The sequence below is a fragment of the Dicentrarchus labrax genome, unplaced genomic scaffold (genome assembly GCF_905237075.1).
Source record: "Dicentrarchus labrax unplaced genomic scaffold, dlabrax2021, whole genome shotgun sequence".
Taxonomy (NCBI): Eukaryota; Metazoa; Chordata; class Actinopteri; family Moronidae; genus Dicentrarchus; species Dicentrarchus labrax.
In genome coordinates this window covers 11,481,305-11,498,020 of record NW_026136717.1, presented here as the reverse complement: position 1 = coordinate 11,498,020, position 16,716 = coordinate 11,481,305, and the positions used below count along the sequence as shown (strand labels likewise).

General features: G+C 44.7%; 1 protein-coding gene across 1 annotated transcript; it reads right to left on the bottom strand.

Moving 5' to 3' along the window:
* Window positions 1-1,435: 1,435 nt before the first annotated feature.
* Window positions 1,436-15,466, bottom strand: LOC127349600 (probable cyclin-dependent serine/threonine-protein kinase DDB_G0292550). The gene is made up of 10 exons (XM_051375466.1): window positions 15,340-15,466; window positions 15,234-15,244; window positions 7,035-7,548; window positions 6,004-6,187; window positions 5,304-5,851; window positions 4,871-5,049; window positions 3,937-3,956; window positions 3,328-3,764; window positions 2,785-3,117; window positions 1,436-1,725 (listed from the first exon to the last, which is right to left on the bottom strand). Exons 1-10 carry the CDS (start codon window positions 15,464-15,466, stop codon window positions 1,436-1,438), a joined length of 2,643 nt encoding a protein of 880 aa, XP_051231426.1.
* Window positions 15,467-16,716: the final 1,250 nt, after the last annotated feature.

The window sequence follows — 16,716 nt, the reverse complement described above, 5'->3', positions numbered from 1 at the left end:
GGGGTTGTCGTAGTTGGAGCCGGGGTTGTTGTAGTTGGAGCAGGGGTTGTTGTAGTGGGAACCGGTGTTGTTGTGGTCGGGGCAGGTGTTGTAGTTGTATGAGCAGGGGTTGTGGTAGTTGGCGCAGGAGTTGTCGTTGTCGGAGCAGGGGTTGTGGTAGTTGGAGCAGGGGTTGTTGTAGTTGGTGCCGGGGTTGTGGTAGTTGGAGCCGGTGTTGTCGTTGTAGGAGCAGGTGTTGTAGTCGTCGGAGCAGGTGTTGTCGTTGTTGGAGCAGGGGTTGTCGTTGTTGGAGCAGGAGTGGTCGTTGTAGGAGCAGGAGTGGTCGTAGTCGGAGCAGGAGTGGTCGTAGTCGGAGCAGGAGTGGTCGTAGTCGGAGCAGGAGTGGTCGTAGTCGGAGGCTTTGTTGTTGTAGTTGGAGCTGGTGTTGTTGTAGTTGGAGCGGGTGTTGTTGTAGTTGGAGCAGGTGTTGTTGTAGTTGGAGCAGGTGTTGTTGTTGTTGGAGCTGGGGTTGTCGTTGTTGGAGCAGGAGTGGTCGTTGTAGGAGCAGGAGTGGTCGTAGTCGGAGCCGGTGTTGTTGTAGTCGGAGCAGGAGTTGTTGTAGTCGGAGCAGGAGTGGTCGTAGTCGGAGCAGGAGTTGTTGTAGTCGGAGCAGGAGTGGTCGTAGTCGGAGCAGGAGTGGTCGTAGTCGGAGGCTTTGTTGTTGTAGTTGGAGCTGGTGTTGTTGTAGTTGGAGCAGGTGTTGTTGTAGTTGGAGCATGTGTTGTTGTAGTTGGAGCAGGGGTTGTGGTTGTAGGAACAGGGGTTGTGGTAGTTGGAGCAGGGGTTGTGGTAGGTGGAGCAGGGGTTGTGGTAGTTGGAGCAGGGGTTGTTGTAGTTGGTGCCGGGGTTGTGGTAGTTGGGGCCGGTGTTGTCGTTGTAGGAGCAGGTGTTGTAGTCGTTGGAGCAGGTGTTGTGGTAGGTGGAGCAGGGGTTGTGGTAGTTGGAGCAGGGGTTGTTGTAGTTGGTGCCGGGGTTGTGGTAGTTGGGGCAGGTGTTGTCGTTGTTGGAGCAGGAGTGGTCGTTGTAGGAGCAGGAGTGGTCGTAGTCGGAGCCGGTGTTGTTGTAGTCGGAGCCGGTGTTGTTGTAGTCGGAGCAGGTGTTGTGGTCGTAGGAGCAGGGGTTGTGGTAGTTGTAGCCGGGGTTGTTGTAGTGGGAGCCGGTGTTGTTGTTGTCGGAGCCGGAGTTGTTGTTGTGGGAGCCGGTGTTGTCGTGGTTGGGGCGGTGTTGTCGGTGGGCCGGGTTGTCGAGGGGTGTCGAGTTGCCGTTGTTGTAGTGGGAGCAGGTGTTGTAGGAGCCGGGGTTGTGGTAGTTGGAGCCGAAGTTGTCGTGTGCGGGCAGGTGTTGTCGTGGCTGTGTTATGGTAGCCAGGCAGGTGTTGTCGTTGTAGGAGCATGGGTTATGGTTGTAGGAGCAGGGGTTGTGGTTGTTGGAGCCGGGGTTGTTGTAGTGGGAGCCGGTGTTGTTGTCGTCGGAGCTGCAGTTGTTGTAGTGGGAGCCGGTGTTGTCGTGGTTGGGGCAGGTGTTGTTGTGGTCGGCGCAGGAGGTTGTTGTAGTAGGAGCAGGGGTTGTGGTTGTTGGAGCCGGGGTTGTTGTAGTTGGAGCAGGGGTTGTTGTAGTGGGAGCCGGTGTTGTTGTGGTCGGGGCAGGTGTTGTAGATGTAGGAGCAGGAGTGGTCGTAGTCGGAGCCTGTGTTGTCGTAGGAGCAGGAGTTGTCGTAGTCGGAGCTGGTGTTGTCGTAGTTGGAGCAGTTGTTGTCGTTGTAGGAGCAGGGGTTGTGGTAGTTGGAGCAGGTGTTGTGGTTGTAGGGGTTGTCGTAGTTGGAGCAGGGGTTGTCGTAGTTGGAGCAGGGGTTGTCGTAGTTGGAGCAGGGGTTGTCGTAGTAGGAGCAGGAGTGGTCGTAGTAGGAGCAGGGGTTGTCGTAGTAGGAGCAGGGGTTGTCGTAGTCGGAGCCGGTGTTGTCGTAGTCGGAGCCGGTGTTGTCGTAGTTGGAGCAGGAGTTGTTGTGGTTGTAGGAGCAGGGGTTGTGGTAGTTGTAGCCGGGGTTGTTGTAGTGGGAGCCGGTGTTGTTGTTGTCGGTGCCGGAGTTGTTGTTGTCGGAGCCGGAGTTGTTGTAGTGGGAGCCGGTGTTGTTGTGGTTGGGGCAGGTGTTGTCGTGGTTGGTGCCGGGATTGTCGTAGTAGGAGCAGGGGTTGTCGTAGTTGGAGTCGCGGTTGTTGTAGTGGGAGCAGGTGTTGTAGGAGCAGGGGTTGTGGTAGTTGGAGCAGAAGTTGTCGTTGTCGGAGCAGGGGTTGTTGTAGTCGGAGCTGATGTTATGGTAGTCAGAGCAGGTGTTGTCGTTGTAGGAGCATGGGTTATGGTTGTAGGAGCAGGGGTTGTGGTAGTTGGAGCCGGGGTTGTGGTAGTTGGAGCCGGGGTTGTTGTAGTGGGAGCCGGTGTTGTTGTTGTCGGAGCTGCAGTTGTTGTAGTGGGAGCCGGTGTTGTCGTGGTTGGGGCAGGTGTTGTTGTGGTCGGCGCCGGGGTTGTTGTAGTAGGAGCAGGGGTTGTCGTAGTTGGAGCCGGGGTTGTTGTAGTTGGAGCAGGGGTTGTTGTAGTGGGAACCGGTGTTGTTGTGGTCGGGGCAGGTGTTGTAGTTGTAGGAGCAGGGGTTGTGGTAGTTGGAGCAGGAGTTGTCGTTGTCGGAGCAGGGGTTGTCGTAGTCGGAGCTGATGTTGTTGTAGTTGGAGCAGGTGTTGTGGTAGTCAGAGCAGGTGTTGTCGTTGTTGGAGCTGGGGTTGTCGTTGTTGGAGCTGGGGTTGTCGTTGTTGGAGCAGGGGTTGTCGTTGTAGGAGCAGGAGTGGTCGTAGTCAGAGCCTGTGTTGTTGTAGGAGCAGGAGTTGTCGTAGTCAGAGCTGGTGTTGTCGTAGTTGGAGCTGGGGTTGTCGTTGTTGGAGCAGGGGTTGTCGTTGTTGGAGCAGGGGTTGTCGTAGTGGGAGCAGGAGTGGTCGTAGTGGGAACAGGAGTGGTTGTAGTGGGAGCCTGTGTTGTCGTAGTCGGAGCCTGTGTTGTCGTAGTCGGAGCCTGTGTTGTCGTAGTCGGAGCCTGTGTTGTCGTAGTCGGAGCCGGTGTTGTCGTAGTCGGAGCAGGAGTTGTCGTAGTCGGAGCAGGTGTTGTGGTTGTAGGAGCAGGGGTTGTGGTTGTAGGAGCAGGGGTTGTGGTTGTAGGAGCAGGGGTTGTGGTAGTTGGAGCCGGGGTTGTTGTAGTTGGAGCCGGGGTTGTTGTAGTGGGAGCCAGTGTTGTTGTTGTCGGAGCTGGAGTTGTTGTTGTCGGAGCTGGAGTTGTTGTAGTGGGAGCCGATGTTGTCGTGGTTGGGGCAGGTGTTGTTGTGGTCGGCACCAGGGTTGTCGTAGTAGGAGCAGGGGTTGTCGTAGTTGGAGCTGGGGTTGTTGTAGTTGGAGCCGGGGTTGTTGTAGTTGGAGCAGGGGTTTTTGTAGTGGGAGCCGGTGTTGTTGTGGTCGGGGCAGGTGTTGTAGTTGTAGGAGCAGGAGTGGTCGTAGTCGGAGCCTCTGTTGTCGTAGGAGCAGGAGTTGTCGTAGTCGGAGCTGGTGTTGTCGTAGTCGGAGCAGTTGTTGTCGTTGTAGGAGCAGGGGTTGTGGTAGTCGGAGCAGGGGTTGTCGTAGTCAGAGCTGATGTTGCTGTAGTTGGAGCAGGTGTTGTCGTTGTCGGAGCTGGGGTTGTCGTTGTTGGAGCTGGGGTTGTCGTTGTCGGAGCAGGGGTTGTCGTTGTCGGAGCAGGAGTGGTCGTAGTAGGAGCAGGAGTGGTCGTAGTCGGAGCCGGTGTTGTCGTAGTTGGAGCAGGAGTTGTTGTGGTTGTAGGAGCAGTGGTTGTGGTAGTTGGAGCCGGGGTTGTTGTAGTGGGAGCCGGTGTTGTTGTTGTCGGAGCTGGAGTTGTTGTTGTGGGAGCAGGAGTTGTCGTGGTTGGGGCAGGCGTTGTCGTGGTTGGCGCAGGTGTTGTTGTTGTTGGAGGAGGGGTTGTCGTAGTTGGAGCCGGTGTTGTTGTTGTAGGAGTAGGAGTTGTCGTAGTTGTTTTTTGGGTTTTGTGTGGGGCGGTGTTGTGTGGGACCGGTGTTGTCGGTGGAGCAGGGGTTGTCGTAGTTGGAGCAGGAGTTGTTGTAGTTGCAGCAGGTGTTGTGGTTGTAGGAGCAGGGGTTGTGGTCGTAGGAGCAGGGGTTGTCGTAGTTTGAGCCGGGGTTGTCGTAGTTGGAGCAGGGGTTGTCGTAGTAGGAGCAGGGGTTGTCGTAGTCGGAGCCGGTGTTGTCGTAGTCGGAGCCGGTGTTGTCGTAGTTGGAGCAGGTGTTGTGGTTGTAGGAGCAGGGGTTGTGGTAGTTGGAGCCGGGGTTGTTGTAGTGGGAGCTGGTGTTTTTGTTGTCGGAGCCGGAGTTGTTGTAGTGGGAGCCGGTGTTGTCGTGGTTGGGGCAGGTGTTGTCGTGGTTGGTGCCGGGGTTGTCGTAGTTGGAGCAGGGGTTGTAGTAGTTGGAGCCGGGGTTGTTGTAGTGGGAGCAGTGGTTGTGGTAGTTGGAGCAGGAGTTGTCGTTGTTGGAGCTGGGGTTGTCGTTGTTGGAGCAGGGGTTGTTGTTGTGGGAGCAGGGGTGATGTTATGGTAGTCAGATCAGGTGTTGTTGTTTGGGGGGGGGGTTGTTGTTGTGGGAGCCGGGGTTGTTGTAGGGGAGCAGGGGTTTTTGTGGTTGGGGCAGGTGTGTAGTTGTAGGAGCAGGGGTTGTGGTAGTTGGAGCAGGGGTTGTTGTAGTGGGAGCCGGTGTTGTTGTTGTAGGAGCAGGAGTTGTTGTAGTGGGAACCGGTGTTGTCGTTGTCGTGCAGGGTTGTCGTGCAGGTGTTGTCGTAGTCGGAGCAGGTGTTGTCGTAGTCGGAGCTGGTGTTGTGGTTGTAGGAGCAGGGGTTGTTGTAGTTGGAGCAGGAGTTGTGGTTGTAGGAGCAGGGGTTGTGGTTGTAGGAGCAGGGGTTGTTGTAGTTTGAGCTGGGGTTGTCGTAGTGGGAGCAGGGGTTGTCGTTGTAGGAGCTGGAGTTGTTGTTGTCGGAGCCGGTGTTGTTGTAGTGGGAGCCGGTGTTGTCGTGGTTGGGGCCGGTGTTGTTGTGGTTGGTAGCAGGTGTGGTCGTAGTAGGAGCAGGGGTGGTCGTAGTTGGAGCCGGTGTTGTTGTAGTTGGAGCCGGGGTTGTTGTAGTTGGAGCAGGTGTTGTGGTTGTGGGAGCTGGTGTTGTTGTGGTTGGGGCAGGTGTTGTAGTTGTAGGAGCAGGAGGGTTGTGGTAGTCGGGAGCAGGGGTTGTGGTAGTCGGAGCTGGGGTTGTTGTAGTGGGAGCTGGAGTTGTTGTAGTGGGAGCCGGGGTTGTTGTAGTGGGAGCCGGTGTTGTTGTTGTCGGAGCTGGAGTTGTTGTTGTGGGAGCAGGAGTTGTCGTGGTTGGGGCAGGCGTTGTCGTGGTTGGCGCAGGTGTTGTTGTTGTTGGAGCAGGGGTTGTCGTAGTTGGAGCCGGTGTTGTTGTTGTAGGAGCAGGAGTTGTCGTAGTCGGAGCCGGTGTTGTCGTAGACGGAGCCGGTGTTGTCGTAGTCGGAGCCGGTGTTGTCGTAGTTGGAGCAGGAGTTGTTGTAGTTGCAGCAGGTGTTGTGGTTGTAGGAGCAGGGGTTGTGGTCGTAGGAGCAGGGGTTGTCGTAGTTTGAGCCGGGGTTGTCGTAGTTGGAGCAGGGGTTGTCGTAGTAGGAGCAGGGGTTGTCGTAGTAGGAGCAGGGGTTGTCGTAGTCGGAGCCGGTGTTGTCGTAGTCGGAGCTGGTGTTGTCGTAGTTGGAGCAGGTGTTGTGGTTGTAGGAGCAGGGGTTGTAGTAGTTGGAGCCGGGGTTGTTGTAGTGGGAGCTGGTGTTTTTGTTGTCGGAGCTGGAGTTGTTGTAGTGGGAGCAGGAGTTGTCGTGGTTGGGGCAGGCGTTGTCGTGGTTGGCGCCGGGGTTGTCGTAGTTGGAGCAGGGGTTGTAGTAGTTGGAGCCGGGGTTGTCGTTGTAGGAGCAGTGGTTGTGGTAGTTGGAGCAGGAGTTGTCGTTGTTGGAGCTGGGGTTGTCGTTGTTGGAGCAGGGGTTGTTGTTGTGGGAGCAGGAGTGGTTGTAGTCGGATCTGGGGTTGTTGTAGTTGGAGTAGGGGTTGTCGTAGTCGGAGCCGGGGTTGTTGTAGTGGGAGCCGGGGTTTTTGTGGTTGGGGCAGGTGTTGTAGTTGTAGGAGCAGGGGTTGTCGTCGTTGGAGCAGGGGTTGTCGTAGTTGGAGCCGGTGTTGTTGTTGTAGGAGCAGGAGTTGTTGTAGTTGGAACCGGTGTTGTCGTTGTAGGAGCAGGAGTTGTCGTAGTCGGAGCTGGTGTTGTCGTAGTCGGAGCCGGTGTTGTCGTAGTCGGAGCTGGTGTTGTCGTAGTTGGAGCAGGAGTTGTTGTAGTTGGAGCAGGAGTTGTGGTTGTAGGAGCAGGGGTTGTGGTTGTAGGAGCAGGGGTTGTCGTAGTTTGAGCTGGGGTTGTCGTAGTTGGAGCAGGGGTTGTCGTAGTAGGAGCAGGAGTGGTCGTAGTCGGAGCCGGTGTTGTGGTAGTCAGAGCCGGTGTTGTCGTAGTCGGAGCCGGTGTTGTCGTAGTTGGAGCAGGTGTGGTCGTAGTCGGAGCAGGTGTGGTCGTAGTCGGAGCCGGTGTTGTGGTAGTCGGAGCCGGTGTTGTCGTAGTTGGAGCAGGTGTTGTGGTTGTAGGAGCTGGTGTTGTTGTAGTTGGGGCAGGTGTTGTTGTAGTCGGAGCTGGAGTTGTTGTAGTGGGAGCTGGAGTTGTTGTAGTGGGAGTCGGTGTTGTTGTGGTTGGGGCAGTTGTTGTAGTTTGAGCCGGTGTTGTTGTTGTAGGAGCAGGGGTTGTCGTAGTTGGAGCCGGGGTTGTTGTAGTTGGAGCAGGGGTTGTCGTAGTAGGATCAGGAGTGGTCGTAGCTGGAGTCTGTGTTGCTGTTGTAGGAACAGGGGTTGTCGTAGTGGGAGCTGGAGCTGGTGTTGTTGTGGTTGGGGAAGACGTTGTCGTTGCAGGAGCAGGAGTTGTCGTTGTGGGAGCTGGAGTTGTTGTAGTGGGAGACGGTGTTGTTGTGGCTAGGGCAAGTATTGTTGTAGTTGGCGCCGGGGTTGTTGTGGTTGGGGCAGGTGTTGTAGTTGGCGTCGAGGCTGTTGTAGTTGGAGCCGATGTTGTCGTTGTCGGAGCAGGGGTTGTCGTTGTAGGAGCAGGGGTTGTCGTTGTAGGAGCAGGGTTTGTCGTTGTAGGAGCAGGAGTTGTCATTGTAGGAGCAGGAGTTGTCGTTGTAGGAGCAGGTGGTGTTGTCGTAGGGTCCGGCGTTATTGTTGTAGGATCTGGCGTTGTCGTCGACGGAGCCACTGTTGTCGTCGACGGGGCCACTGTTGTCGCCGTCGGAGTTGCCAATGTTGTAGTCGGAGCCGTCGTTGTTGTTGTAGTAACAGGTGTTATAATTGTACTTGCAGAAGTTGTTGTTGGAGCAGGTGTTGTTGTTGTAGGAGCGAGAGTTGTAGTTTTGCCAGTTTCAAGTGTAGCTAACAAGTGGAATACATTTAAAATAAAATAATAATTAATTTACTTGTCATGCCCTTTCCTAATTTGATTACTTTTTTGCTGATTTTAGAACATAAATAAAGTGTAAAACATTTAAGCCGCTTCTTCAAAATTCTTACCATTAAATATTAAAGCCTAATTATCGTAATGTACTGTAAACATACTCCGTAAAAGGATGAGGTTCTGGAGTGAACCATAATTTTCTATGGTTCTCCTCAACTTGTATATCAGCATGTGTAGTGACAATTAAAATGCAGTCGGTTTAATGTCACTTAGCTTACCCATTAGAATCAGGAAAATTGATGTGACCCCTCTGACACCCATCTTGTCTTCCTTTTGAATCTATAAAGTCAAACAATACAGAGTGTTACAGAAACAGCATGTTGAAACATTTTGCACTCCAGTTACTAGCCACTAGAATCATTACTTCCTCTATTATGTGAGTATTAGAATCCAATTATGTTTTAAATGAAACAGATCTGATGGAATATACATGCTTCGAGTGAGGAGACTGCTCTTTAACTACTTCTATCACTCAGTCCGTGTAAGTGTTCACAAATATGAACCTTGTTGCTGAAATGTCTTTGAGTAAAGCACTGAACCCCTATTACTGCAGGGATGCTCACTTCTGACCCATTGTTGGACTAAAAGAGATCTTCACAAGATCCAAAGCTGAGTCAAATTCTTATGATTAGTAAATTAATTGTTATACTCATTTGTATCTGATTCCTGCTGTGCTGTAAAACAGTTGTGTCACAATAATGGAGAAAAAACCCTTTTAAATTGTGCTTTTAATTCATCCGGGCTAAAGAGAGAAACTGTTCACACAATATTGTATTTCACAAATACGTGACACACTTAATTTGATATATATAATTTGAGAATAACACATAATTTAAGTTCATCATTCATACTGAAATTGAAATGCATCCTAAATTTAGGACAAAGTTCATGAATAGAATTTATTTGTACAATAAAAAAAGCTAAACAGAAACATTAAACAGACTCTCTCTCTTTCTCTCTCTTTCTGTCTGTCTCTGTCTCAGTCTGTAAATATACAAAAGTGCATATATAGAGTTCAAACTCTACTTACCCAAGATGAAAATAAATAGGATGAAAAGTTACAAATTCTGCTTTAGAGGCTTTTTTCCCCAAACTGTTTTAGTATATTTTAATTCAGTCCAGTCTGTGATATACTGTAAACCTTTCACCTTTATGTGACAGTCCTCATACATCAAGGCGTTCTTATATTGGAATTGAATAGAGGCTTATGACGTGACTCATACGTGGTACATTTTTCTGAACAATTAAAAAAACAAATGGCTGTCACCTGTCATTTTCATGTCTCAGTACAATGGCATACTCCTTTGTTTATCTGTGAAACAAGTTGCTGTTGCATTCCACCCCTGTTATTGTTGAAGGAATTTCTACCAGTGTGTTAAGTTATGACAAACAAATAAATATAGAATTCTTGTGAAGTTGCAATTAAGCAGTAAGTAAAGTGACACAAGTAATGGAAAAAGTAACACTCAACAAATATTTTGAATGATATCAAGTTATTAGAGTAAATCTTTAAATAGACGGTACAATACAATTAAGGTACACAGAAATTATATTTATATCGACACATCCAAAGTGATGCATTTAATTTCATCCCAAATCTCTGAACAAATCCATGACATCAACATGATCCAGGATGAAATCAGTATATTTAATAAATGTTGAATACCTGTATTTTGCTTCGAACCTCAATGTCAAACACATCATTACAATAACAAAAGTTGACAATTTGCTGCATATTGTTGTAATAAATGCAAATACACAGGTGCTTTAACAGGGTTTCTGTAGGGTTCTTCCAGGTAAATGCAAGACTTTTGAAGACCACACAAAATCTCAAACTCGCCAAAATATGAAGGTATGATTGACGATATGGCCTACAATTATTTATATCACTTATTTTTTTATACGTCCCAGAAGTATGTAGGAATTATTCTTTAAATGAATGTGACCGGTATGAGCATCATAACATTGATAAATGGATTAAGTTATGAATAAGTATTTTATTGAAGTATATCGAAGTTTGCTCCATTTTTTTGTTCAGTCAGTGAACTTCCTAGCTACTGTAGCTTGTAGCATATAATTAATATCTAGTCACAGTGTATCCTGTTGTCTTTTTAAATGTTTATTGTCAGAATGCATAGCTTGTAGTTTCAGTGATGTCTTTGGCTACTGCATTGTTCTTGCATTGCTCTTCTTGAAATTCACCTGTCAATCAAACAGAGTGATGAGCCTTTATACTTATGTAATAATTGATGGCAGATTAGTTTTGTCTTGTGTTTTTAAAACTGTAATAGCAATAAAATATCAATAAAACAGGAAAAACAAACTGCTCAAGAGAAAATGATGCAGCTCCAAATTTTATATAATGTGAGTTCACTCCTCCCTCACATAAAGCTTATTGTTAGATAATTGAGGTATTAACAAGCAATAATCATAAGATTCATTACTACAGCACTGCTGCAGTAAATTTGGAATAGGAGCTAACAGTACCTATCACATTTGCATAAACTGCACTAACAAGATATACTTATCTATATATTGTTTTGGGAGGACAATCTGACAGTCGAAAAGATGTACCACAAAATGTTTTGGAAACATTGTTGATACTCTGTGTTATATTACTGTGGTTTTTTTTTTCTTGTACCCTCTGGCTTCTAATGTAAGCTCTATGAGGACTGTTGAACTACTTTGTGTTACAAAGAGATTTGAAAACACATTCAGAAATGAAAAGATTGTAAGAGAGGGAGTATTGTTGATTTTATTGTTGGTTTAGACAAATTATTAATTGTTATTAATTAAATATTTTTTTTCTCATGTACATTTTAAAAACCTTACGAGAAAACAGAGAAGAGAGGTTTGGATCCATAAAATCTGCGGCTTTGTGGATGCACAGGTTTCACCGGCTTTACCACTGTCGTTGAACATAGGCATGTTGAGTTACATCCTATCGGATGAATTGTAGTTTTGGACTTAATTTGGCCTATGAAAATGAGTAGTCTATTTCATATTATGTCACAAGCACACCAACTTTTTTCACTTTTATCTCAATTTAAAATGATACTCCACACACTACTGCACACACGTTTTAAGGTGTTATGTCTCCCCCTGTGGATCAACATGGGAATACCTTGGCACATATTTGGTTCATCTTTGCTTCTTTATTATATCCAGGGATATGACCACAGGGTATTGAAAAATTTATATTTTATTATATATAAAAACATGGTAATTATAAAAATAATAATAATAAATATGATCACAATTAGATATGAAAATTCTTCACCTCCTGCCCTGAACTGGTTCTGACAATCTTTAAACACAGGGACCTCAGAAACGGCTATAAAATAAATTATAAATTAAATTGTAATTAAGAAATAATAAAAAAAAGTTTTTTTTTGTCTAAACCAACAATAAATAAATCAACAACATTCCCTCTCTTACAATGTCTTTTTTTAAATTCTGTTTTTTTAGGTCTCTCTGCAACACAAATTAGTTCCACTGTTCTGGTCGATCTTACATCAGGAGCCAGAGGGTGTAAGTAAAACACAATAATTTAACACACAGAATGTCCCACAATACACCGCAGTATAAAATAAAAGATGTACTGTAAGGTTATATTCTACATTTGTTGCACCAGTGCTGTAGTAATGAACCATATGATTATTGCCCTTCATGTCTGAATTATGAAAATGTGCAACACAATGACTCACAATAACCTTTAAGTGAGGGAGGAGCAAACTCACATTGTTTAAAGATTTGGAGCTGCATCATTGTCTCTTGAGGTGTTTGTTTTTTCTGTACAGCAAAATGTTTATTGTTGTTTTATTGTTGCTATTACAGGTTTAAAAACACTAGACAAAACTAATCTAATCATTAATTATCACACAAGTATACAGGCTCATGACTCATCACTCTGTTTGATTGCCAGCCGATCTCCAGGAAGAGCAATGCAAGAACAACGCACAACCACGTAGCCAAAGACGTCACTGAAACTAAGCTATGCATTATGATAATAAACACTTACAAATAGATACACAGGATACACTGTTACTAATATTAATTATATGCTACAAGTTACTGTAGCTAGGAAGTTCACTGTTCATATGGGCAAACAAAATAATAATTGAAAATTCAATATATAAGAAATACAATAATAAGATACTTAAATTCACAGTTTTTCATTTCTTAATCCATTAATTAAAACATATTTTTATGCTGCTAATGCATTAATTTAAATAGTTATTTTTCAGAGAAAACCAAACATGTTTTTTCTTTATCATTTAATCATTATTTCTTTTCTCTTTTTTTTTCTTTTCTTCTTCTTATTTTTTCATTGCTATTATTTTTCTGTAATATGTAATAATAGTGATTTTATATTCAGATTTCATATTGCCCGGTTCTAAGAGGGTGCAAACATGCATTGCACCCTGAGTTTAAGAATTTGCACCTTTTTTAATGAGAAGCGCAAGGTGGTCTTACAGGCGCATTTGGTCCATGTATGTTTAGCAGCGCAACTTGCAAAAGGGCTGGGTGAAGTTGAATATAGATCACAGGTGGCAATTATTAAATGCTGTATCAAAACAAAGACATTGATTTGGTGACTTATGCTCTTTTAGTCATAATTCTAATGTATCTCACCTCGTTCAACCGCATTTGCACTGCAGTGTGTTTCACGGATGAAACATGAGACGCTACGTTTTTCAAAAAAGAAAGTTGGATGCGGCTAAGATTAGCCTGGGTAACTGGACGTCTCCTTCATAAGTATGTAGAGCTCTTTGTGTTTATATAGTAGCAGCTTGCTCTTGTTTTCAGGCGATTTAATGAAGGTAAACTCAGCCAACCGTCGTGCGTAAAGACACTGCGCTCTGGCGCGGCACTTACATAACTAACACACACATATATATATATATATAGCAGCATCCACCGTGGAGAATTAGATTAGAGGCCAAGATAAGGGCAACACGGAGAGAAGTTAGCCAGCTAGCAGAGCTACAGAAGGGCAACATGGTGAATAAAGGGGCACCCAGGAAATACACCAAGCTCTCCAAAATCCAAGAGTACATCAGTAAAATGGCCACAAAGGATGAACTGCTAAGTGAATGTCTCATGCAACAGAAACCTGATAAGAGTGCAGAGGAAGAGGAGCAGACAACCTGGAGGGACAAGCCTCTACATGGCATGTACCACCGCCAAATTGAAGAAGTGGCTGATATCGAGAAGACGTACCAATGGCTGGAAAAGGCTGGACTCAGAGACAGCACAGAGGCACTGATCATGGTAGCACAAGAACAGGCCCTAGGTACAAGAGCCATAGAGGCCAAGATCTACAAGAGTAGATCTGACCCAAGGTGCAGACTATGCAAAGATGCCTCTGAGACAGTCCAGCACATAGTAGCAGGGTGTAAGATGCTAGCCGGTTCAGCATACATGGATAGACACAACCAAGTGGCTGGAATAGTGTACAGGAACATCTGTACCCAGTATGGAATAGAAGTACCAAATCCCAATGGGCTGCACCACAGAAGGTGGCTGAGAACAACAGGGCCAAGGTGCTGTGGGACTTCAGCTTCCAGACTCCAGGTCCTGGCCAACCAACCAGACATAGTGGTGGTAGACAAGGAGCAGAAGAAAGCGGTGGTGATAGATGTGGCCATACCAGCAGATGCCAACATCAGAAAGAAGGAACATGAAAAGGTTGAAAAGTACCAAGGGTTGAAAGAGCAGCTGGAGCAGATGTGGAAGGTCAAGGCGAGCGTGATCCCCGTGGTAGTAGGAGCACTCAGGGCAGTGACCCCCAAACTGGGGGAGTCGCTCCAACAGATCCCAGGAACAACATCAGAAGCCTCAGTCCAGAAGAGCTTGGTCCTAGGAACAGCTAAGATACTGCGCAGAACCCTCAAACTCCCAGGCCTCTGGTAGAGGACCCGAGTTTGAGAATGACACAGATACCACCCCAAGAGGGTGAGAGAGAAGTTTTTATATATATGCCTTCGGATGGTGGGATTTCATGTCTACAGGGGCCACTATCAACAAAAAGTTCCTTGTTGCAACTTTAAGTAATAAGAACTGGTTTTGATGCTGGTGGTTGCTCTGAGTTTGATGTGCTTTAAGAACAATGTGTCTCTCAGACTGGCAGTATTTTAATAAATAAAGATCTCATAGCCAAAGTAAACTATACACCACTCCCTGTTCTTTCTCTCTGAACCAATCCGATACACTGACACAACAAAGTTTGAGACAGACTGAAGATACTATTACAAATTTTTATTTTATGACAGGACTTTGTTATTTCATTAAAATGCTGACATAAAAAAAAAGCCCTGATACACGTCACCAGGGATCATTCAAATTCTTCAAATATTTTGTATTCTGATCATTGCAAAGTTTCTTACAGAAATTGTACAAGTACAAGAAATCTCACAGAATACTGCTATGCATTATTGTATAAATTCACACTGTATTAATCATAACATTGACAATACATTGGTTTAACATACAGTATATATCATGTATACCATTACCCTTAATGAATCTATGCATTGGTTCAGGGTTGGGGTGTCCAGCCCACTATGAACTGCATGTGTTCATTCATTTAATTTAAGATACTTGTTGGCTTTACAATATGCTCTCTCTGGAGCTGTAAAGATGCTGCTATGCTATATTATCAAGTGAAACCTAAACTGGAATTTTAATACATTTTTCACACATATTTGAACAGTATAGAAATATTTTAAACTTTTTAGAACTTAGTAAAACAGTACATTTAAAGTAAAACAATTAATCAAAACAGCATTTTGATTCATCTTTGCTTGCAAATGTTATAGAGTTTTCTTTATTTTGAGACTAGCTTCACAGAAAGTCCACTTTGAAATCTAATATTTTACATTTCAATTCACTCACATCTGCATGTTTTAAAATAAAGCTACGATTGCATTCAGACAATGGTGAGTGATTTTAGCGTTTTACTTTCCAGCTTGGCTGCTTTTATTTATTTATGTATTTATTTGGTGAACAAAACTATTAGTAATTTACTCTAAGTTCAATATAGCGACAGCACAGTGCTCAGTGAAGCAAGAAGAATTGGTATATTAATAGTGCAATAGTGCAATAATTGTATAACTTCCCTTGGCTTAATAGATAGTGTTCTTATATTGTTTGGCTTATTATTCTAGAGATGATTCAGTGGACCAGGTGTGTAGAGTTGACTGTGTCATTCTGTCCAGCCCAGGATCCTGGACTTTCCACACAGAAATGTGTTCAGTTCAACAGACATACCGAATACCCTGTCATTGATATCAGTTTAGTGTAAAGTTAAAAGTTAACCTGAAACTGTACACCACTAAAGAGAATCATGATTCTTGGACTTTTACCAACAACGTCCTGATGAAAGTCCTTTTTCATGCTAGTGTTGACAGTCATGTTCTCATGGCAATCCAAAGGAAATCAGCCCTGATGCTATTGCTGGCTTGTCAGTAGCCATGACAAAAGTATAAGGAAGAATGCGGTCGCAAGACTGATCTTGTGGCTTACTCCACTTGAAGCTGTAAATGAAGAGAAAAGGAAACAAAATATTAGTTTAACAAACAGATGTGCAACTTTTGAAATTTTTGATCAAGGAGCACTCATTATAGCTTACCTATGCCATTCACGGTGATGGAGCTGCCTTCAATGTCGAAGCCGCTGACGATTGAAGATGCATTGATCAAAACATTACCAATCTGAGTGTTGGTAGGAACAGATGTGCTTGCAAAGTTAAGGTTCATGTCAGTTATGATTGATCCATTTCTGCAACGAAAACACATAAATATTAGTTGAAATATCAGATTTAGGCCACTACTATTCAATTGTATCACAATAAGTCTTAACAAATTACCTGAATGAAACTACATCCAAGGACCTGAAGGAGGATGGGAATGCCTCTTGGAAGATAGGTTGAAGCTGCAGAAACAGAAAAAAAATGGTATTACAACACAATGTATTTCTATTTTTGCCCTAGAGCACTGAACTGTGTGTATATGAGATAAGTTGTCTTGATAAAGTCCCAGTTATGTCTTTTGTAATCCATTCTTTTTGGAAATTTGAATAAGGGAACTTTTATGTATGCTGTCTAGCAAGCGTGAGGATGAGTATTGTCTAATTTTCCTGTTTCTTTTTTTGGTTTTTTTTTGTGTTTTCTGTAGTGCAGAAAGCAAATTGAGGCCAGGAGTCATACATACAAGAAAGAAAATGACGAGCAACAAACAATACAGGATTCAAAAGGAACTGTTTTTACAGTAATATGATGTTTCTTTATGTGTATTTCTGGTCAGTGTGTGCACATTTTTTCAACTGGTATCCATCACACCAAACCTTTTGCAAGCTGTGTTTCTTCATACTACATAGTTTTATGGTATATAAATATGTAAGTTTAGTATGCTTTAATGCTTGGTTTTAATGATGAAATTGGTAACACTATAATACAGCCCATGATTCACAGTGTCATTTTGTTGTTTGAAATTAAAAACAAGACTATCCGGAATAAGGGAGTAACAATCTGGCTGTCTGTGGGAGAAATAAATTATACAATAAGTATTTTTATAAATACTGCTTACTTATGCCCACAGGTACCAAGTATTTATAAAAATAAATAAAGTTTAATTTATTTCTCTTTCCCTCTGAATTTGCCAGTTCTTACTCCCTTATTGCCCAATGTCTTGTTTTCTTCCTCCATACCTACATTTAAGTAGCAGTAGCAATTAGTAAGTATCTAATTTTTATTTTTATTTATTACATTGTTTTTTTTTTATTGTATTGATATTTGATATGATGTAAGGTGACTTTGAGTGTCATGAAAGCGCCACTAAATAAAATGTATTACCATTGTTGTTATTTGTGGTGCCTTATTTTTACATACTGAACAACAGGCTGCATTAAGTGTTACCTTAACATTGCAGTTTTTTGTGTAGGTGCTTGAGTTCTCTGATAAAATGAGTCATTATGTGTACCAGCAGATTTAATTTCAAGGCTTACCTGT